Here is a 24,294-nt window from a genome sequence, read left to right on the forward strand (position 1 = left end):
CAACCAGCCAATACTCTGTGCAGGGTCATCCCGGAGGATCGGCCGATGTTTTTAGCGTTTTATAGCTTCCACAGATGATTATATTCTTCGTTTTAATTTGAAACTGCCTAACTAATCGGTTGCTATCGGATTGTAAAGAGTTACACTAATTTAACAAAAAGTGCATCAGAATGAAATCTCCTACCCTACCTTTAAATGGTAATTTACATGTACTCCAGTGCATTGGAATATCTTTGTTAATTTCAACAGTTCCATTTTGTGTTCCCTCTTATGATTATCTTTGGTGTATTTTGCTTCTGAGGAATGCAGCAATGTTTTTACCATTAGGGGAATATCTTTGCTGTTAAAAAAAGGGGTTAAAAAAATGACTTGTTCAAGTGAGCGTAGTTCATCATTGTTCCAGCTTTATGAACATTTGGGTGGCACATTCTTAGAATTACGGTTTAAAAGGTTCCTCTAGGAACATCACTACATTGCAACCATTAATTGGGAGCAGCTGACATTGGGATTTAAATTGGTAAAAATTAAAAAAAAATGCATATCAAAAGACGCCATGCAAAATGAAGCAGCTGTAGACTCAAAGTGGTTGTTAAAAAAACTTTAATAGTAAGACACACATAAACATCACAGACAATACTACATTACGAGTATAAACATGCCCTATATAAAACAGAATTGCACAAATTTAACTATACAGCCCAAAGCAAATTGTTTTCCCTAACCACATGTATAAAATACTGGGCACCCCTCTGTATTGGATTTTACTCAAGTCCTGAGATCGGCCTTCAAAAACCAACAAAAAAGCACAACTTAGTCATATTTCTCCAGTACCACTGTAGGCTTCATGTCCTGCAGCTGTTTTAACATAAGGTCAGTGGCCCCTAAAAAGGCCATATCTAGATTTATTCTAACCTTACTAAGTGATTTCACATTTTGGCGGTTGCTGAACCTGACCCAAGTATCTTTGGGGATCAGGCTGCATGGAGCCCTGCAATCCACAGTTACCTCCCTTATCAAAGAGTGTTTAGATTTATCCGATTGTTCCAGGAATTTTAGGAATGACATTTCAAATCCCATTGGTTTAAAGGATGCTAGTGGAGCACTTTGCTGAGTCCTCTGATCCTGTATTACTGCATGGCACAAGGAGTCTGCGTCATTACCCTTGCTGGAACCACAGTCTCTTCTGGTTGTACGAGGAATTTTACTGCCCTTATCTATTTTTTCCAAAAGTTTTCTTGGACGTCCTCGTTTGCGTTTGAGAGCGACAGGGCCATTAGAGCTTTCATCACTTGACAATTTACTGTTAAACAATCCAACAGGTATCCCTTCTGTGGTCCTCCGTCGCAGAACAGGTTTTAAATATTCATCCTCTTCTATTAGGCCAGGGTCTGTAGACTTCTCATGGTCTGACTGGTCCGAGGAGTTTGATTTGGAGTCATCATTCCTGACATAACCACACTTCTGCCTAGGGAATTTTTTGCAGAATATAAAATGACTCCTCTGCTGTTCCAGGTACTTCTCAGAGAGGCCGTGTCCCATGTAATGTTTCAGTATGTTCCGCTCTGATTTCATGACAGACTCACAACCTTTGATCATACATGGATACTGTAGGGGAACCTTTTCAGTGCACATTGCAGAGGCTTCAACTTTAGATTTCAAGGAAGGTTTTCCATATTTTGTCCAGTGATTATTCTTTGACTTGCTAACTCTCTTTGTGTCATTTCCCATCAGCAGAACCTTTTTATTGCTCTCAATGTTTTCTTTACCATTACTTGTCTTGATAATTTGGTAATGCAAATTCTTAGTGTTCTGTTTTGTGCCATCTTTTATCTGTTGTTTTAGTTTAGGCTGGTACAGGTCCTGGTGTTTTTTCATGACATGTCTGAGCATGTTTGACTTTGTGGCATACGAACGGTCACAGCCTTCGATTTCACACTTAAATGAACCACTTATTTGTTCAGGCTTGGCCAGTTTTACGTCTTTATGTTCTTCTTTCATGTGCCCTACATACTTATGGAAAGAAGTAAAAGATTCGGTACAACCTTTGTGTCCGCATGCAAACTTCCCATGTTTGATGCTGGATAAGAGATGGCAGACCTTATTGAGATTGAATTCATGCACCTGAAGGTAATGCTGAAAAAGACTGGGGACTTCTTGAAAAACACAGCAGCAGTCTTTAACTTGGCATCTAAATTCTGAAATTTGCAGGAAGTCCAACTCTGTTTCTTCCTCATCAGTCTCTACGATTTCATCTGCCCCCTCACTCTGGTCATGATCTTTGTTTACCTCTAGCGCAGACAAAGCAGACTGATGAACAGCTCTGTAGTGTAGAATCAGGTTGTGCTGGATGGTGAAAGCTGCCACACAGCCTTGATGGACGCAGCGATAGGGTCTGTATAAATTGATGGGGTCACCTGAACAGGGTTTCCTTTCTTTAGTCTTCTTGGAAACATCCATACTATTTTGTAACACTGCTTGCCTATGGAAAGCAGAGTGTTTGTAATGTGATAGAGACCCTTGAGCAGCAGAGGTGGCAGAGTGATCCTGGGTGAGAGAAGCTTTGGGCAAAAAAGCTCCAACTGGTTGGCCCATTGCATACTGAATGGGCACTGTGCGGGTGTTTCTTTGCCATTCAAGGAAACACTGTTCTTCTGCCTTCTCAGGTGGGACTTGAGGCGTTATTGTTTGGTTGTAAACAGAAGCAGATAGAAAAGGACTCATGATAGTGGAGTGACTGTCATCTTCAAATTTAATCTTGGTCTTGTCTGTGTTAGAACACGGTACAAATGCCTGTGGTAGGTAATCCTGTTTTAAGGCACCTTCAGGCAAAAACACATGTGTCCTGCTCTCCACTGATAAATGAATAGCCGTTGTGGCAGAAGCAGCTGGAGTCTGATGTGTACCATCAAGCTGGTTTTGAACAGTATCCATTGCAGGAGCTTTGGCCAAAACATGCTTTTTTTCTAGATCTGTGTTGCCTTCAGCAGATTTGTTGTCATTTCTGTGAGCTGACTGGTAGTGAGTACGAAGATTTGAGTTCCGAGTGTATGTCTTACCACATTGTTGACATTTAAAAGGAGCATACTGGCCATACTTTTTTTTAACCACATTAACCATTTCTAGAGTGTAGCTGTGAGCTTTTGAAAGGTGTTTCCATAGAGCATCACTAGACATTGAGCTAAATGTACAGTTGTCCTTGCCACATGCAAAGGGCTTGATCAAGATTGAAGACACTGAGCTACGCTTTTCAGTCTTTGCAGGTCCTGTTTGTCTGTTGGTTGTAGTGCCATTTTCTTTTATGGGAGCTGGCTTCTGATTAGATATTTCTCTGTCCAAGTGCAGCCTTTCAAATGCACTTTGAATTTCGATCATAATCGACTGCTGGCTTGCTGGTTTTTGACAAGGTACAGGATTTGGATCATCTTGTGTGATGCCTGAGTTTAGTGACACCTCCTGGATTGTGGAAGTTTCTCTGAAACAGGTAAAGCTTTGGGTGTCCAGAGGTTGCTCAAATGCTGCAGACATCCCAGGTAAATGTAACGACTGACTTGAAATGAATCGTCCTTGACTAGAGTCATTTTTTGCATCAAAAGACAACTGAAGTCCTGAATTGTTAGGGGGACTATATGTTGGGCCAAAAGACATTGGGTGTTTATTATCTGAATGGCATATGCTATTTCTACGTTGAAAGTCGCCTGCCAAAATTTGCTCACGCAGTCTCCTTTTAACATCTAGCTCTGTGATTTTCTTTCGCATTTCAGATTGTTTTTCACCCACAGGATTGAGCAACAATGTTTGTGTTGCTGAGTTTAAAACTTTATCTCGTGTTTGAACTGGTGTCTCCAAGTGATGCTTTTCACAGAATTCATCAGGAATTGTCTGGCCTGTAAGGGCACTGTCTGGAGATGGGTTTTCTGTGAAGATCTCTGAAAGAAGTGGGTCAGGAAATTCACTTTCAGTAAATGTATCAATGCTTGGCTGAGGATAAAGGGCTGGACAACAGGAGTTGTCTTCTCGCTGAAAACTTTCTGTATGCTGTATTACAGAAGTAGCTGGCAAATGCTCCACTGCTCCATAGGAAACACAAGGAAACGGTGTCTGGGGGGCATGAGTGTGCACAAAAAGGTCAGAAATATTGGATTCAGCCATGATTTGTTTCAGAATGTCATCATTTGCCTCCCTGTTGGTACATGTGGACACATTTTCCTGTGGATAATTAGGAGCAACTTCTGAAGGACATGTTACAGACTGTAGAACCTTCTCCTGACACACGGCAGCAGGATTAATATTTTTTTCCTCTGAAATAAGAAGATTAAGAAATGAACTTGGGAAGGCTTTGTTCAGTTCTGACTCATCATATGGCTTGCAAATTGCACGCTTGGATAAGTGGCCTCCAAGTGATTTAGGACTATTAAATTGCCTAAAACACCTACAACAAACAAACTTGCCATCCTTAAGAATAGCTGGCCATTTGGTTCTTTTGTTTTTTCTTACACGCTTTTGATTTTCAGGATTATGTTCAGAGATGACAAGGCTATTTTCAGTTTCATTGCTGCCGTTTTGTTTTGCAAAATCTGGATGGGACTTTACAGCATTTGGGATTGTCTTAGTTTCTTCAGGCATCTTGGAACCAGAGACTATGATACTTTGCATCTGTGATGTACATGATGGAAGGGCTGTCACTTGATGTGACACTTCCTCTGCCGAATTCATGTGTGAAGAAACATCTAACTGAGGCCTGGTGTCCATAAATGATGACAGCAAAGACTCTGCAGGTCTAGTTATGTGTGACTCAATCAAAGAGCACAGCTGGGCGCTAGATGGCAGAGCACCACTGGTGGAATTGCCTTGTGGCAGTATTTCCAGCTTGCTAGGATACATTTCAGAAGGCCTACAGCAAGGAATTTGTGGACTTACAGAAAATGTTTGCCAGTTTTGACTGTCTAAAACTTGAGGCTGTGTAGTTAAAGGATTTTCATCACTCCCTAACTGAGCGAGAACATTGGGATTAAAAACATTTGGCTTAAGTTGCATACCATTCTGGTTGGGGAGAGATGAGGAAGGCAAATGTAGGGAAGTACAGTTTAAGCTTGTAGCCATGTTTGTGTAAAGTTGTGATTGGACAACATTTTGTCTCTGGACTATAGGGGCTGAATCCCTGTTGGCCTGATGGTTATGCAGGGAGGAGACAGAACTGGGATGTCCAACAGATGATGTGCTTGAAACTGGAGTGTAGGTTACCTTGATTTTAGTTCTAGCAACTTTCCATTGCTCATAGAAGTCTGAGTGGACTGCTTTCATGTGCTTTGTAACACTTCTGTATGAGCTGTAGTGTCTTGGACATGTTTTAAATGCACAGTGATACCGCTCTCTCTGTCCTGGAGAGAGACCTGTGCCATTTGAGGACACTGCAGAGATCTCCTTTTTGTTCCCAGTTTGCTTTTGAAGATGCTGTACTGGCAAAGGTAAGTGACAGTCAGAGCTATAACTAACTGCCTTGGTATTCACTGTACTGGTAAACGTTTGTGGCTGACTTTGTAAGACACCTAAATTTGCATCAAAAGGACATAATGGTTGATTCTGATTGGGCGGTCTCATATGACCAAAAGAAGAACCACATAAATCTATTCTCTGTCTGTCAGGTTCAGACCAGAGAGACTGCACAGCCTGACTCACAGAATTATTTAAACCCTGTGTCTGATGGAAAGAGTCACTGGTGGGTTTTTCCTCTGAGGATTTCAGTAAATTCTCAACAGACACTGGCAAGCCCCCATTGTCTTGATTAGCAGCACTTTCATCATTCCAGCTATCTTGTTCAAAGGAAGAGTGGTTGGAAAGCATTGGTTCCATGTGTGATGGGCCAGGCTGCACATTGTGTAATGTCTGTTCAGAACATGGACCGTTCTCTTTTTGAGAGGCATGCTGCTCCTGGTGCAAGTCCAGTTGTTGTAGTGAATGGAATACCTTCCCACAGTCTGCAGCTTTACAAGTAAAAGTCTTATAATGTTGTGCCTCATGGTCATAAAGTTTAAAGGCCTCATTGAAAGTTTTTCCACAATTTGGAAACATGCACCTTGCTTTAAAAACAGAATGTGTTTTCTTATGTATGATGAGTTCAGTGTTGGACAGGAAACTAGCCTTGCAGTTCAACTGTATGCAGATGTAAGGTTTTATGCCACAGTGAACCTGTAAATGATCATTAAGATGGGTAACACTTACAAAGTGACGGCGGCAATACTGGCAAACAACTTTTTTGCTGCGCATTTCAAGGAAAGCCTTTGCTTCGACATTGTCTCCATGGGCTTTTACATGTGCAATAAGGTTTTTGAAAAACTTAAAGCTTCTTCTGCATTTTCCAACAGGGCATATGTTCTCACAGTTTTCTGTACTGCTCTCTTTGGCCGAATTATTAGGAATCAACAACCCATTCTGTTCAGTTTTTTCAGGAATTCCCTTTTCTGTTTTTGTTAATGCTGCAATAAAAGGGGCTGCTGTTTTAGGACTAGTCAGTTTCTTGTTTGTTTTCATTGCAGTCAGTCTTTCCTTGCATGATTGCTTAACATGAGATGTTACATGAGGAAGGAATGAATCTTTTGATGTAAACGTTTGAGCACAAATAGGACAAGTATATACTCCACTGCTTAAGTGGGTCTGTGCATGACGTACAATCCTATGGCCAAGAAACTCTTTGTCACACAGTACACAGTACTGCATGTAGGCTTGCCAATTTCGGAACCTGGCTGATATGAAACCTTTTTCCTTCAGTTTCTTAACTTCTCTGTTTCTCTGTTTCCTGTCCATCATATCTTTGCTTTCATAGGTGCCACTGACTAAGTAATCTGGGAAATGATTTACTTCCTTGTTGTTAGGGAAGTTGTCCTCTTCTTCAGGGCTCTCAGTATCATTTAGCAAATCAATAGAGGACACAATTGATGCTTCTTCACCCATAAGTGCCAGGCAATGACGCTTTAGAGTTTTCCAGTCCCAAAACTCTGGGTCAAAGGGCCACTGTGTTTTAAAAACTAGCAGGAGCTCGCAGCGTAGTGAGTTGGGAACTGGCATATCCTCCTCCTCTAGTTTTTGATCTGGTTCATTGTAAAGCGTCTCAATAGCATAGTATGAATCCACTGTAGGTTCCAGGAGGAACTCTGTCAACTGACAGGCTCGCTTCACTTCTAGGTCAGTTGGAAGCAAACATGAAATTGTCTTACACACAGTTGCTTTTGTGCCTCCATCCTCTGATTCCATCTGCAGAGCCCTTATGCACATTTCAATGCATGCTGGCAATCCAATAAGATGAATCTAAAAAAAAGAAAGCAAAACCACACTTAATAAAGAGTATTCATACAGTGGTTTACAGACACTTGATGGAGTCGAAAGGACAGGATGTGACAGTGGTATTCAGACCCCTTAAATCTTTCACTTCTTTGCTCCAACATGCACTGTGAGCTGTAAGGTCTTATATAGACAGATGTGTGGCTTTCCTCATCAAGTCCAATCAGTATCATCAAAGACAGCTGGACTCAAATGAAGGTGTAGAACCATCTCAAGGATGATCAGAAGAAATGGACGCACTTTCTGTACCCACTGTACATCTCTGACGGTCCTGAAATGAACTGAACCAAGTTGTCAGCAACACCACATATTTATCACTAAATGGCCGCTGCTACAGCTGCATAAGTGTGAAAGAATGGCATATCGTATTTCAGACCAACTTTTGCATGTGTTGTGTTTATCTAGCACATTAACGTTGTAATGACAATGAAAATACGATTAATCATGCAGGCCTATTGGAGAGTATCAAAAACAGAATGAGGCAAATCAACATTTGCTGTGTGTCGCAGTCTCGATGTATACAATGTGAAGCTATCATCTATGGTCGGTGTCACAAAAAAATGAATCACAGGCAATGATCAGCAGAAAGACGGGTGCCATGTTGCTTCTTTTTGAGAAAGTGGCCAACAACGGGGGTGCTGCATAATACGTCACAAAGGCCCTGCTGCTCAAACACACACCAAATTAAACATGCCATGGACACCATATACTTCACTGCCATCAGCTGGCTGTGCAGAGATGCCACACTGAAGCATGTTTTTAACCTGAGAAAAGAAATAAGACACTTCATGTAGTCGAAAGGACAAGATGTGACAGTTAAGTGACACTAAATGGTTTTAAGACCTAGTAATTCTTGTTGACCTGAATGCTTGCCTTAGCGATCTTAATGTGAAGCTGCAGGGCCATGGGAAGCTCATTTTCAAATAAAGTTAATTAAATTTCTACACTATTTGACAACATCAAAGGTTTCCAGTGAAAATTTGAACTGCTGCAGAGAATTTTACCACCTTACCCACCTACATAAATAGGTGCCACGTTTCACGTAACCTGTGTTCAGACAACAACCATATCCTTGTAAAAAAAAAAAAAAAAAAAAAAAAAAAAAAAAAAAAAAGAATTTAACCACTGCCTCAATTATTTTAGGAACCATGAGGTCATTAAACCTCTTCCAAAATCCTTTCACATGTGTCACTGAAGAAGAGACTACAGCACCTAAAACAGCGCCACAAATCTGGTGCAAATAAAAATAAAATGTTGTTTTAGTAGCAAATATTCAGTGTCACTTAACGACAAGCTTATTGATAAGAGGCAATGACACATATTTGTAGCGGACCTCTACATTTCTACAATTCTCTTATTCCTACAACTTAAGGAGTGTCACCAAAAGGTACTGTGTCTAATGATCTTTTGATCCTCCTGAAAGGCCTCGTTTCCTTGCAAACAACCATAAGCAAATGCTAATGTCGTTAAGCTGGTTCAGCAGAGAGCTGTTGCTGTCACAGGTCTGTAGTGGGAGATTGTAATGAGTGATGTTCTGTATCCCCCGCCACAGGATCTGGGTGTCCCCACTATCACTGAAGTGGTGGGCGACCCTCCTGGAGTACTGCCTCTTCGCCTTCCTGATGCCACGGGACAGGTTGGCTCTGGCTAACCTTAGGCTGGTCTCGTCACCTGATCTATGCGCCTCTCTGGGTAGTGTAAACAATGTCCAGTGTGTTGTTACCACAAGTTGGAAAGTCTATGTGTTCGTGAAATTTTGGAAACACAGTGCATGGTTGAAATCACCCACCAGGATAAAAAAAGCATCCAGATGGGCTGTTTGCTGCTCACTGGTATAACTCATTCAGTGAGTTGCTCCTGTTCTTGTTGTTGGAGCACGGAGGAATGTACACAGCTACAAGCAATATAGCTGTAAACTCCCGTAGCAGGTAAAAACACCGGCACTTTATAATCATAAGCTCCACAAGTGGTGAGCAGTGTTTGCAAACCACAACAGCGTCCCGACACCAACAGTCATATGTGTAAACACATAAACATAAACACGCTGGTGTGGGTCTTCCAGTGGGCCTCCTTCAACCAAGGCTCTGTCCGCTCTGAAACATGTTAGTCGGTCGAACTGAATGATGGAGTCCGGGATGTTGTTATTTAGCCATGTTTCCGTGAACACAAACACACAACAGTCCCTTACAGTCCTATGTGTAGTGCGAAGTAGCTGAATGTAGGACATTTTATTTTTATATCTGCAGGATCTAATAGTCTGATATATTCCCAATAGAACACTCAGATCTCAGAGTGCAGATTTACTTGTAGTTACTAGGATTCATAAAAGGGTGGACAAATGGGGGGACAAGCCTTTAGTCATCAGGCACTGCTACTATGGTGCCAGCTTCCAACTTGGTTCGGGAGGCCTCTACCTTTAAGACTTAAGGCTTAAAAACTTTCTGTTTAGCAAGGCTAGCTAGTATATAGGGCTGGTAGAAATACATACTGTCATTTGTTGATGTGGCTACAGCCACAGAATAGGGCATATAAATCCTCAGCCTTTAGCATACCTATGCTGCTATAGGTCTTCTCTCTCTCTTTGCAGGTTTTATCACTGCATAATAGAGAGGGTCTTGACTGACGGATGTACAGAGTGGTATGCCAGCTGCACTGCGTCAGAGAAGAAACAACTGCAGCGGGTCATCAAGACTTCTCATTGGATCATTGGCTCCCCAGTCCCAAACTAGAGGAGATCTACTCAAGCCAGCTCTTCCGTCAGGCCACAAAAAATCCACTGTGACCCCACACACCCAGGGCACACACTGTTCTCCATCCTTCCCTCTGGCAGACTGAGGGCCATGAGAACCAGCACCAACAGACTGAAGAATAGCTTTAGTCCATTCACTCTGTAGCTCTTCCCTGAAGTTTAACTGACTTTGTATAGCATTTGTATTGTCTGCATTAGAATAGGAAGTAACTTAGGATAAACAAGATTTTTTATTTAATTCTTCTGCAGTCCAGAACTTGGTTGCTAAAAATTAGGTTTTAAACTCGAAAAATATTAATTGAACCCTTACAAAATGGGCAGAAAGTAAATGGTTAATTGCAGCCCTACCTGCTGCTAGATGTGATGATGACAAGTTCAAAGAAGGAACAATTAACTAGGTTTGATAGTACCACAAAAAGTATCTACTGACCTCTGACTGGATGACTTTGATGAGGAACAGGATGTGGTATACAGTTTTGGATAGCAGGGACATCTGGCGGCATCTGTCCAGAAAGGCCTGCTCTGATGGCTCCAATCGCTTCAGCAACTTGCTCCAAAACAGTGTGAGCTCCCTAATTTGAATAAAGGAAACTGTGTTATCCATTAATTCATCTGCTCAATTGATAGTGATAGGGCTCTAAACTAACTTTGGTGACACTGACAAATTATTTGGTTTTACCCATTTACTAGCACACAGTTTCTCAGTAGGATATGATAGTACCATATATACCTAATAAAACATTCCGATTGCAGAGTGCAGGTTTAAGCTTTAAGATCAGGTGTAAACCTTTCTAAAGCTGGGTATAGATACAGTCACTTGTTGATATAGCGTCAGCCATACAGTGGCTTGCAAAAGTATTCATACCCCTTGAACTTTTCCACATTTTCTCACATTATGACCACAAACATAAATATATTTTATTGGAATGTTATGTGAAAGACCAACACAAAGTGGCACACAATTATGAAGCAGAAAGAAAATTAAACATGAGTTCATTTTTTTTTTTTACAAATAAAAAACTGAAAACTGTATTAAAAAAAGTATTCAGCCCCCCTGAGGCAATACGTTGTGGAACCCCCTTTTGCTGCAATTATAGCTGCAAGTCTTTTGGGGTATGTCTCTACCAGCTTTGCACATCTACAGACTGAAATCTTTGCCCATTCTTCGTTGCAAAACAATTCAAACTGAGTCAAATTAGATGGAGAACATTTGTGAATAGCAGTTTTCAGATCTTGCCACAGATTCTCGATTGTATTTAGGTCTGGACTTTGACTGGGTCATTCTAACACATTAATATGTCTCATTTTAAACCATTCCACTGTAGCTTTGGCTTTATGTTTAGGGTTGTTGTCCTGTTGGAAGGTGAATCTCCGCCCCAGTATCAAGTGTTTTGCAGACTCCAACAGGTTTTCCTCCAAGATTGCCCTGTATTTGGCTCCATCCATCTTCCCATCAACTCTGACCTGCTTCCCTGACCCTGCTGAAAAGAAGCAGCCCCAGAGCACGATGCTGCCACCACCATGTTTGACAGTGGGTATGGTGTGTTCAGAGTGATGTGCAGTGTTAGGTTTCTGCCACATATAGCGTTTTGCATTTAGGCCAAAAAGTTCAATTTTGGTCTCATCTGACCAGAGCACCTTCTTCCACATGATTGCTAGGTCACTCACATGGCTTCTTATGGTTTACTTTAACAATGGCTTTCTTAATGCCACTCTTCAATTAAGTCCAGATTTGTGCAGTGCATGACTGATAGTTGTCCCATGGACAGATTCCCCCACCTTAGCTGTATATCTCTGCAGTTCATCCACAGTCACTATGGGCCTCTTGGCTGTGTCTCTGATCAGTGCTCTCCTTGTTTGGCCTGTTAGTTTAGGTGGATGACCATGTCTCAGTAGGTTTGCAGTTGTGCCATACTCCTTCCATTCACCGATGATGGACTGAACAGTGGTCTGTGAGATGTTCAAAGCTTGGGAAATCTTTGTATAGCCTAACCCTGCTTTAAATATCACCACAACTTTATTCCTGACCTGTCTGGTGTGTTCCTTGCACTTCATGATGCTGTTTGCGCCCCAATATTCTCTCAACAAACCACAGAGGCCGTCACAGAACAGCTGTATTTGGACTGAGATTAAATTACACATAGGTTGACTGTATCTAGTCATTAGGTCAACATTCGATCAGTCAGAAATCATCAGGCAACTTCTGATGGCAATTGGATGCACTCAGAGAAAAGGGGGCTGAATATTTTTGCACACTGCACCTTTCAGTTTTTTATTTGTAAAAAAAAAATTAACTCATGTTTAACTTTCTTTCTACGTCACAACTGTGTGCCACTTTGTGTTGGTCTTTCACATAACATTCCAATAAAATATATTTATTTTTGTGGGAATAATGTGAGAAAATGTGGAAAAGTTCAAGGGGTATGAATACTTTTGCAAGCCACTGTAGGTATCATAGGGCTGATAAATTCCTAACTTTAGCAGCTTTTAGCTTTTTACAAACGTAATCCACTGAGCAGTTCTCTGTTCCCTCAAATCCCCCTCTGACCCTCTTACCTCTCCTCTATTCTCATTAGCCTGGTTCATAATAGTGATACATGTCATAAACTATGTTTACTGTCTTCCTTGTCGTTTTGCACCTCTCTCTCGCTCTCTTTTTCTCTCTTTGCAGTTCTCTGCCTCCAGTCCAGTTTATCCTTGTTTTAATTACTATTAATTAACTTACTATAATAAAAAAAACACAATAGTTTTAGCTTGCTTGACAACATCACAAGTTGTCATATTTGTTCTCTGTAATGTATGATGTTTGTGCATGTTTGTTCCTCTCTGTCTCTCCGTCATCCTCTCTGTCCTGTCTCCCTCTTCTTCTCCTCCTCTACCCGGCCGACTGTCAGCAGGAAGGTTCTTCATTATGAGCCGGGTCCTGGTCGAGGTTTTTTCATGTTAAAAGTGAGTTCTTCCTGAGTTACTCCTACGGGGGTTCAGGCTAGGGGTCTCTGTAAAGCGCCTTGAGGTTCTGATTGTGAAATGCGCTATATACATAAAATGAATTGAATTTATCAACACCAACAACCTGCATTGACTGTTAATTTTTGTTCCTGTCTAGAGCCCTTTACTGACCATCCCTACTAACGTACAACTTACAATAAGACAAAACCCAAAGTCAAAGTGGTTGGCTTAATCATTTTAGTGGTTTTTCCTTACCTTTGTTATGGGCTCTACTGGCTTATTATAGCTAGAATAATACACTATAGTTGTTTTGTTATGTTCATTGTTTTTATAGCGAGGGGAATTGTCCACTGCTCCAAAATTCCATATCTGAACCAGGACATGAAGACTTTTTTACTTAGAGCCTTGTATTCCGATCAAGACAGATAGACTAACCAAATCAAGTGTTCTGTGCAGAAAATTATTTTTTTTCAGAATACATCAAAAGCATCTATTAGGGGAGCTTTCTTACCATGCACAATATGTGTCTCCTTGGCGAAGTTGTCGGGTCAGGAATGCTGAGCATAAACTGAATGCAGCCCCATCATCTCCATCTGATTCCAGGTTGCAGATCATCTCTAATGCATCACGGCAGTCCACTTTTAAAATCTATGGATGATGCCATGTTAGTTTAACTAGAAATATTGGAAAATTTAATATCCATACAAACTTTTTTTAACATCTTTTTAAATTTACAACGTTTAGACAAAATCAACAGGAACAAAGGTTTAACATAGAATACTCCTGTGGACAAACAATGTAACATGCCAGTGGTTTAAAAAGCTGTTTGTTGTAATCAACTCTTACCTCATCCATGAGCTGATTTGGTTCTGAGGTAGCACAGAGGCAGACAAGGTACATTTGCTTGAAATGTCCAGTCCCTTGGAACGCAGGACACTCTGAGCAAGTCTTTGCAAGCAGTGCTGCTTTGCCCAGTTGCTTCTCTTTCATCAGTTGCTTCACTCTCATCTCCAGCAGAACATGCCCTTCCTGTATCAGATACTCCTCAACTGACCACCATGACAAGATAGATCGGTGTTTAATGCTTTTGTGAATTTGCTTAAAGAACTGTAAGCCATTGGCAGAAATGTTTCACAAAGTGATTTTTCAAGTTTTAAATTGCTTTCACTAACTGGACATCATTGATTGATGGATTCCTGTTCTCATCAGTCCTTTTTGTAAAGGCTGGTCAGCATATTTTCCATACTTTCCATGCACTTTGCACCTCCCTTTCTCTATGTGCTCAATACTTTTTCCTTGTGTCATTTCACATTACTACACATAACTTGATTCATGGACATCTATGGTTTGATTTCTTTGCATGTGTTAATTGCAAAGGCTGTTGTCATCTGGAGAAAATTTCATCAATAGCACGGTGAAGTGTTATTTATTTTACCCATGGTATGTGCATTAAAACCAGACCATGAAGTAAAACGATAATGTACAAGAGACCAGCAGCGACAACAATAAGAGCAGTATGTCAGTGAAATATCAGAGATGCACAGACACTGCTGAAACTCACCTTGTTCTGTCTGTAGGTTCTCATTAGACAGCAGGCCTTGCAGAACTGCATTGGTCCAAACACCATCGTTGTGGCTCAAAGCTGACAGCAGCGACAACTGAGACATTCCTTTCTCCTGAAGCTTGCTGTGAGCAAACTGTACACAACAGGTAATAGAGTTAATAGCTACATTTGCTGCTATCAATACATATTAGGGCTGGGTGATATTACTTAAAATCAATATCATAATTAATGGGGGGCTTCGCTTTAAGTGAACGCAGACAAGATAAAGGAGGCCCAGTCACATGACTTAAGCTTGTTACATGCTCCACTAGAACAGAGTATTTGTTGTTCCGAGGTGGCAAAAACAAGAACACAATTCGTTTTGGCCTGGACTTTTCAGAATTCATGTGAAACTTGTGTGCAGAACTTTTCATTCAGCTCTCCCATGCAGCATGCAGCGCACAACGCACACACACAAGTTTTTGAAGATGTTTTGCTAATGAAAGGCAGAAGCAGCAGTTTAGGTGAACATGTTTAGTGAAGGAGGAGGAAGGTATTTGGAATTTCTCAGTTTTGCTTGTTCTCCCAAATATCTCTGCTTCAAACGTTCACCTAAACTGCTGCTTCTGTCGTTGTTTAGCAGCAAAATGTCTTCAAATTGTTCTCTGGAGTATGTAACAAGCTCTACAAAGCATTTTTATTTTATTTTTTACAGCAAGAGGACAGCACAAAAAATAATAATGAAATTAATCAACATAAGTAAGATTACGTCGGTTAGAGGGTCTAAATGTCAGATTTGACATATTTTCGGTAAATTGACTGATAAATGACTAATGATTAATAAAAATGAAGCAGTGTCTCCTCCCACCCCATATCATCTCCTCTTGTGATATGGGGTGCTGCCAAGGCTAAGATCAAGGGTGCACTAAGAAAAAGGAAAACTTGTTTTCTATGTATGTTTTACAACAAATTGGGAGCATGACCACATAACCACCTCATGGTGGTTATATAAGCCATTTAAGAATCCCTCAGCCATTTCTGTTACAAATATTGTGGTCTGGCCACTCTTGACCTTCACCTTCTCGATCTTATATATATATATATATATATATACACACATACAGTGCCTTGCGAAAGTATTTGGCCCCCTTGAACTTTGTGACCTTTTGCCACATTTCAGGCTTCAAACATAAAGATATAAAACTGTAATTTTTTGTGAAGAATCAACAACAAGTGGGACACAATCATGAAGTGGAACGAAATTTATTGGATATTTCAAACTTTTTTAACAAATAAAAAACAGAAAAGTTGGGCGTGCAAAATTATTCAGCCCCTTTACTTTCAGTGCAGCAAACTCTCTCCAGAAGTTCAGTGAGGATCTCTGAATGATCCAATGTTGACCTAAATGACTAATGATGATAAATGGAATCCACCTGTGTGTAATCAAGTCTCCTTATAAATGCACCTGCACTGTGATAGTCTCAGAGGTCCGTTTAAAGCACAGAGAGCGTCATGAAGAACAAGGAACACACCAGGCAGGTCCGAGATACTGTTGTGGAGAAGTTTAAAGCTGGATTTGGATCCCAAGCTTTAAACATCCCAAGGAGCACTGTGCAAGCGATAATATTGAAATGAAGGAGTATCAGACCACTGCAAATCTACCAAGACCTGGCCGTCCCACTAAACTTTCAGCTCATACAAGGAGAAGACTGATCAGAGATGCAGCCAAGAGGCCCATGATCACTCTGGATGAACTGCAGAGATCCACAGCTGAGGTGGGAGCATTGACAGTAAAAACTATGGACAGAGCTTCCGTGACGTCACCCGTTTGTTTCTGAAGAGCCGTTTTGAGGCTCGGTGGGAGGTTCCGGGACGTGATGACCGCCGCCATGTTGACAGCGTCACGTCCGCCAAAACTCTCAAATATGGACAAAGAGGGGGAGCACGAGCGGGGTTTAGGGGGGCGGGCGATCGTGGAAGCAGGAAACTCACGCTGTGATACGTCAACTGTCTGTCACTCAAGCGGCAACGCCCATAATTGTGCGTAATTTTAAGTCCGAATACCATTGAAACGAGTGGGTTGTAAAAAAAAAATTCACCCCCCCTACAATTGACACTAGAAGAGAACCTATCATCTGAGACCAGAGTGGTTTTTTGTACCAGGCCGTAAACATGTTAATTTCTGCTGTGAAGTCGGCCATTTTAACATGGGAGTCTATGGGAAATTACTCGCGTTTGGAGCCAGCCCCCAGCTGTTGCAGCGTGAATTACAAGTTTTGACACTTCCGCATGGGCTTCCACTTTGAGCCCCGAAGGTTGCCGCTTGGGTGGGAGACTCTGTCCATAGGACAACAATCAGTCGTGTACTGCACAAATCTGGCCTTTATGGAAGAGTGGCAAGAAGAAAGCCATTTCTTAAAGATATCCATAAAAAGTGTTGTTTAAAGTTTGCCACAAGCCACCTGGGAGACACACCAAATATGTGGAAAAAGGTGCTCTGGTCAGATGAAACCAAAATCGAACTTTTTGGCAACAATGCAAAACGTTATGTTTGGCGTAAAAGCAACACAGCTCATCACCCTCAACACACCATCCCCACTGTCAAACATGGCGGTGGCAGCATCATGGTTTGGGCCTGCTTTTCTTCAGCAGGGACAGGGAAGATGGTTAAAATTGATGGGAAGATGGATGGAGCCAAATACAGGACCATTCTGGAAGAAAACCTGATGGAGTCTGCAAAAGACCTGAGACTGGGACGGAGATTTGTCTTCCAACAAGACAATGATCCAAAACATAAAGCAAAATCTACAATGGAATGGTTCACAAATAAACATATCCAGGTGTTAGAATGGCCAAGTCAAAGTCCAGACCTGAATCCAATCGAGAATCTGTGGAAAGATCTGAAAACTGCTGTTCACAAACGCTCTCCATCCAACCTCACTGAGCTCGAGCTGTTTTGCAAGGAGGAATGGGCAAAAATTCCAGTTTCTTGATGTGCAAGACTGATAGAGACATACCCAAAGCGACTTACAGCTGTAATCGCAGCAAAAGGTGGCGCTACAAAGTATTAACTTAAGGGGGCTGAATAATTTTGCACGCCCAACTTTTCTGTTTTTTATTTGTTAAAAAAGTTTGAAATATCCAATAAATTTCGTTCCACTTCATGATTGTGTCCCACTTGTTGATTCTTCACAAAAACTTACAGTTTTATATCTTTATGTTTGAAGCCTGAAATGTGGCAAAAGGTCACAAAGTTCAAGGGGGCCAAAAACTTTCGCAAGGCACTGTATATATATATATATATATATATATATATATATATATATGTATATGTATATATATGTATATGTATATATATATATATGTATATATATATATATATATATATATATATATATATATATATGTATATATATATATGTATATATGAAGTAAAACTGTAAGGATGGTACCACTCCTTTTTACCTGCACAGATGACTTAAATTCTTTCCATAACCTTTCTGGAACATCTTCCTTTAGTGACAGCAAAAGCTCCAGAAAGCTCCTGTAGAATTAAAGGACAATAAAATAAATAGGATTACAGGAGTATTATGCTAGTAGACACGGTGTAAAATGAAAATGAAATAAAACAATGAATTCTGATTTTATATTTGATGCCAGCAGCATGTTTCAAAAATGTTGAGACAACATTAGGCTAAAAAAAAAAACAAAGAAAAATTTAGTTATGGGTGAAACTAAGACTGTGTGAATAAACACAGTCTGCCTTTTTTACGTGAGACAGATGGAGAGGGAGCGTGCCGTTTACTGTATGAGGGGATGCAACATACAACTAAAAATTGTCCTGTCCAAAGTACCGTATTTCCGCGACCATAAGGCGCGTTATAAGGTGCAGTCTCAATCGCGGGGTCTGTTTCTGTACTCAACACATACATCAGGCGCGCCGTATTATAAGGCCTGTGCTACACTAAAACATACATTCTACCAAAAAAAGGTAATGGGAGCAAAACAGCGAGTAAAGTCGAACATTAAAACAATGTACAATAAACAGTAAACAACTGTGCGAGTTCAAACGTGCCAGCTTCCCTCTCATCACTGTCACTGTCATTGTCGGCTGGCTGTTCAGAAATTATGCTGGCTTTTGCAAAAGCTCGGACAACAGTCAATGCAGATACATTAGTCCACGCATCCACAATCAATTCGCATATGGTGGCTTAACTTGCCCGACACTGCCTCTCAGTCTTAGTAGTCTTAGCCATCCATCGCTCCCACGCCACTCGCAACTTTACTTTGAACCTTTTACTTGGATGTCCAGCGGTTGGAGGTCTTTTGTTAAACCTCCCGGCATTACGGCAAGCTCTCAATTCATCTGCTTCACCTGGTTTTTTTACACTGGCGGTGAGGCGTGCACGCATGGATTCGCAGATCAGCAGGGACGGTGGTGCATGAAAAAAAACATCCGGTCTCTTTACATAAACTCCCTGAGCCACTCTCTCATTTTCTCCTGCTGTAAACTTTTCTTTTGGCGTCTTCGTCTTAAAAATGAAGTTTCTGTCCATTACCATGGCAACCGAGAACAACAGTGAAAGCCGACACCGCCAGCATACGTAGTGTACGTATTACAACCCTGTGTCGGGTACTCAACCCATAGATAAGGTGCGCCGGATTATTAGGCGCATGGCCGATTTTTGAGAAAATTTTAGGCTTTAAGGTGCACCTTATAGTCGTGAAAATACGGTATTAGACTTGTATTAGCAGATAACCCCCTTTTTTAGTACTCACAGTGAAAGCCTCTCAGCTACAAGAGGTACGTTTTCACACTGCAGGGAGAGGTATGGAGAGGCCTGGGCATAATTCAACAGGGCGACTATATACACTTCCACCAGTGGCAAAGGCTCTTCCTCTATCCTCCAGCGGGAAGCATACTCCAACAGCATCTATAAGAGAAACCAAGAGTCATTCACATGCTCATAAATAACTTAAGACATTGTATTTTATTACAGTTACTGAAGAAGAAGAAGAAGAAGAACAACAACCAATAGAACCAATAAAAGTGATGTGGCAACTTTATAAATATTTACTTTATAACATATAACAAAAACAGGGTAAGAGGAGCGGCGTGCGCGCTAGGCTACATGCTAACCCACACAGACCGGCTCTTCCCAGTCTCTTCCTCGTAAGATCACTGGCTAACAGCATGGATAAGATTCGGCTGAGGATCATCTCGCAGCTGTGTGGCTATCATCACCAGACAGTTATGAGCAGACAGGACTGCAGCGTCTAATAAACACAGGGGCGGAGGGCTCGCGCTTTACCACAACTCCTGGTGTACAGCCACACACATCAACGGAACGCACTGCACACCTGATCTGGAATTCCTGGCTGTGAAATGCAGAATTCTGCTCTATCATTTTCATAGCTGTGTACATTCCACCGTGGGCTAATGCTAAGCTAGTGCTAGAGAAGCACTACTGTCTGATCAGCAGGCAGATGAACTCCAACCCAGAGGCAGCTGTGATCATGGCTGGAGACTTCAATCATGTGGAACTCAAAGCAGTGCTTCCAAAATTCCAAAAAGTTCATACACTTCCCCACCAGAGACAGCATCATACTGATGTTTGATGTTTTCTGCAACATTCCAGGATCATACAAGGCTGCAGCAGCTCCTCACCTGGGCATGTCAGATCACATCTCTGTGGAAATGATACCAGTATATAATCCTCTGATCTGCAGGACCAGACCAACCACCAAAACAGTTCAGGTATGGACTGAGGAGGTTTCCTCAGCACTACAGAACTGTTTTGAACTGAGTGGGGAGTGTTTAAAGATGGCTCGGACCTGGAAAACTACATATTATCTGTCCTGGACTCATGCAGTTTTGCACTGATACTGTTCTACCCAGAAAGTCCATCAAGGTTAGGGGTGTGCGATTTGACGATATATGATCGTGAATGATTTGAAAGTATCGGCGAGCTACCAGAACAGACAGATCGTTTTATCGTCCATAGAGCACGTTCTATTAATTGGAGTTCTATGTTCGCGCAGACGCATGAGTTTTTTCACTCGTCCAACTCTCAGTGCGCTTAATGTGAACACGACCAACCAATGACAGCCTCCCTGTTAGGAAGCTACGGCTGAAAACGAATAGAAAACGGAGGAACTGGTCCCTAAAACGAACTGTTTCTGCCAGCAGCAGCGGCGCGTCTTCTAAAGGCTGTTCCATACTCTGCGAAACAAAGAGCGGAGAACACGCTTCACGGGTGGTAAGAGATAAAAAAAAAAAGGTCTTTTCCGCACTGAGGTACCATACTCCGCGAGACGTGTGTGTGCAGAACTCTCATACGGCCCGCCCACTAAACTATAAGGAAAGACTTTACTGAGTTTTTTAACACACCACAAGGACATTAAAAGTAACAAAGCAAAGATATACAGACATTGTTAACGAGCCTGTTATGCCCGGGTATGTAGGAGTATATATTATGTCGCATCTTCACAGCTCATCACGGGACAGCTTGAAGTATCGCAGGCACATTGGAACACAGTAGATGTGCAAATGTGGTCATAAAGGCTAGCGCAAACACTGAATCTTTGCTATTGTTACTTTTAATGTCACATTTTCACAACTCATCGCCAGACATCTCACGCTGTTGCAGGCATCCTCTCTGTATAATGCCCTCTTGCCATGGCACAAGTCCTTGTGGTATGTTAAAAAACTCAGTAAAGTCTTTCCTTATAGTTTAGTGGGCGGGCCGTATGAGGAGTTCTGCACACACACGTCTCGCGGAGTATGGTACCTCAGTGCGGAAAAGACCTTTTTTTTTGTATCTCTTACCACCCGTGGAGCGCGTTCTCCGCTCTTTGTCTCGCGGAGTATGGAACAGCCTTAAGCCTGTGTGTGTGTGTGTATCGGCTCTGACAGCGTTTTGATTCACATGAATCAGCGCAATATCAGATTTCTAAAAAAACATACCGTTGGTATATTATATATTTATATATAGTTGGTGTTAGTTGGTTTGTAGTCCATGACACCTCATTTGGCATAGTTGTTAAATTATTAATTATCCCAATCATCACACACAAATCTGCTGAAGCCAGTCTGTTAGTGTGTACTCTTAGTCTTTTCAAAATCTATTAAGACAGAGAAAGTTGTGTAGTCTGTGTCCTGTGCCTTAGTTTGAGTATGTGTACATAAGAGAGAAAGAGAAAAAATAAAATTTAATGTAGACTAATTTCCTGGTTCCATGTTTTTGCTGGATAAAGATGTGCATACATGCACATTACTCTTACTCTATGGAGCCCTTTACTCCACTCATATGCAACATTTAGTTTAGTTCCCAGTGTGTGAAAATATGACCAGCCAGAAGCAACTAAACCTGGATTATATTCATAATCAAGTGAGAATGTGCAGCACTAAGAGCGCAGCAATTGGATTAAAATTAGTTTTATTATTTCGTGCTTCATTGGATGAAGCCATCGTCCACCTGCGTGATACCACATAGTTTTGATTGCAAACTTAAAGTTTGTCGAACCGGCTCACACAGAAAGCTTGGCTCTGTTGAACCTTCTTTGTGGTAACCCCGAAATGCATATTAAGTAGGTGTGCGTTTCCGCACGTCCACAAAACGTAATCGTTGAAACGCATCATTTTTGTTCAGTACATTTAACTGGCTTACTTGCTTGCATAGTTTCAAGAAAAAATGTTCATAAAAACAGGCCACCTCGATTTGCTGGGCTACATTAGCTCTACAACATTTATGCTTACACGACGACACGTTAAGTCAAACGCTCAAGACTATATGCCAACGTCAGGCTAACTTCAGACTTAATAGTGAGCCCAGAACCTGAGTAGAAAATGGTTACTATCCAAATTAAACAGGTTGATTAAACCAACCTACGACTTGTTTCGATTTGTTTCGACTTGTTTTACGCCAAAACAGTACGTTTTTCGTTACCTCCTACAAGCAGTTCTTAACTAGTGTATGCTATGAGTGGGTAGAACTAGCATTGGTAGCAGATGAGAAAGTACAGCTTCTCCGCTTGTTAACGACAACTGTTGTTACAGTTTCTATGGAAAAAACAAACAGCAAACGAACCCACTCAAGCAATGCTCTGCTGTAAATGTAGACATATGATACAGACCATGGATTATCCAGGCCAATACTTTGTCATTAAAGCTAGCTGGCTAGCTTGTGTGCGAATTATATGGAAATAACTCACCCTACAAAACTCCTGGCAATACTCAGAAGAGGCCTCTGCTAGGAAGTCGCAATCATTCTCTGTAACCACGATTTGTTGTAGCTCTTGTAACCGTTGTTTGAGTTGTACAATCGCTTCACTAATGTTAGTAGCAGGATTTCGGTCCTTTTCGGCCTCTTCGTCCGCCATCTTCACACCCATCTCCAGCGCGTACCACTACTACGTAATTACGTAACAACGAGGGGCACGTACTGTCCCCTCTGACGCACCAGACTTCCTTTTAATTCAGTCTAAATTAACTTATTCCAGTCTGAAACCACATTCGGAACAGAGATTGTTTCATTATGAAGGAATTGCATTGGGGTAACAACGGATGGATGAACGTAAAAAAATAAATCTGACCAACTGTAGTAACAGCAGGATCTAGTTGTAAAGTTTTTCATACAGCTGTACCACACCAGAGGGGAATGCATCTAAGACTATTTATCTAAAGATGCAGTTGCATTGGGATATGCTCTCTGCCTTTTTTCCTCTAATAGAAAACACTCAAAGAGCACCTAGTGTCAAGAAAGAACATCTATGGATACATCAGGATATATTAAATGACCTATGTGAAGCACTATTTAGGCTCAAAAACAGCAATATATTGGTTACTTTTCAGGGTGTCATGGGCATGAGATCGTTTTCGTTTCTGCCTCGTCACGATTTTGTATTTTGTTATGCTAAGCAGAGAAAGAAAATCAAATCAAATTATTTTTAAATTTCGGAACCTCAATTCAGTCCCACAAGCAAAATGCCTTGTATTTCAATTTTGATTTTTGTAAATAAATAAGTACTCGTTTCTTATTTGTTAATATCAGCCTCTGAAAAAAATCCAAATACCAAAAGATACACAGACCATTTAGAATCTGTGTTCCAATTCAGGGTCAATGGGACGGTCTAGCCTTCAAAGCACTTCCTGATTGTGGTGCGACGTCATAATGTTTTTGCCCTTTTTAAAAAAATCTTTAGTAACATGGCAGCCACCGATCGTCAGCTCTGCAAACCCTGATGGACGATGTGGTGGACAGTGGAGACAGGCACCCCCAGATGATGTCCCACTCACAGCCAGAGGACTCCAAGGTCTTCACCGTGGCATCCCATCCAGTCCAGCACCACTAAGGACTCCTGCTCAACCAAACATTTATATATATATGTTCTTTGTAAATAGTATTATCTGCTGATCTTTTATAAATAATACATTGTACATTTTCATAATGCCCACTGGTAAATAGTTAGAAATGTTCAAACTGTGTCTTTGTAAATATTGTACATAACAGAACAATAAATGATTTACTGTTGTCACTGAGAAGTTGTTCAAAAGTTTACTTAAATTATAAATAGGTAATGGAACACATAATGTAACAAGGTTAGAAGAGTTTAAGAACACAGAGACAAGAACAATTTAATATACAATTTAATAAGTAACCATTTAAACAACACAGAACATCAACATCAAAAATATCATCATCTCTCTCTCTCCCTC

General features: G+C 41.1%; 1 protein-coding gene across 1 annotated transcript; it reads right to left on the bottom strand.

The window, feature by feature from the left end:
- Positions 1-582: 582 nt before the first annotated feature.
- znf292b (zinc finger protein 292b) lies at positions 583-22,972 on the bottom strand. The gene is made up of 8 exons (XM_028398035.1): positions 22,791-22,972; positions 19,356-19,510; positions 18,042-18,120; positions 14,595-14,730; positions 13,880-14,082; positions 13,545-13,681; positions 10,515-10,656; positions 583-7,302 (listed from the first exon to the last, which is right to left on the bottom strand). The coding sequence occupies exons 1-8, from the start codon at positions 22,968-22,970 to the stop codon at positions 811-813; spliced, it is 7,524 nt and encodes a 2,507-aa protein (XP_028253836.1). The 5' UTR covers positions 22,971-22,972; the 3' UTR covers positions 583-810.
- Between the last annotated feature and the right edge of the window lie 1,322 nt (positions 22,973-24,294).

The sequence above is a fragment of the Parambassis ranga genome, chromosome 24 (assembly GCF_900634625.1).
Source record: "Parambassis ranga chromosome 24, fParRan2.1, whole genome shotgun sequence".
In the NCBI taxonomy this organism is placed as follows: Eukaryota; Metazoa; Chordata; class Actinopteri; family Ambassidae; genus Parambassis; species Parambassis ranga.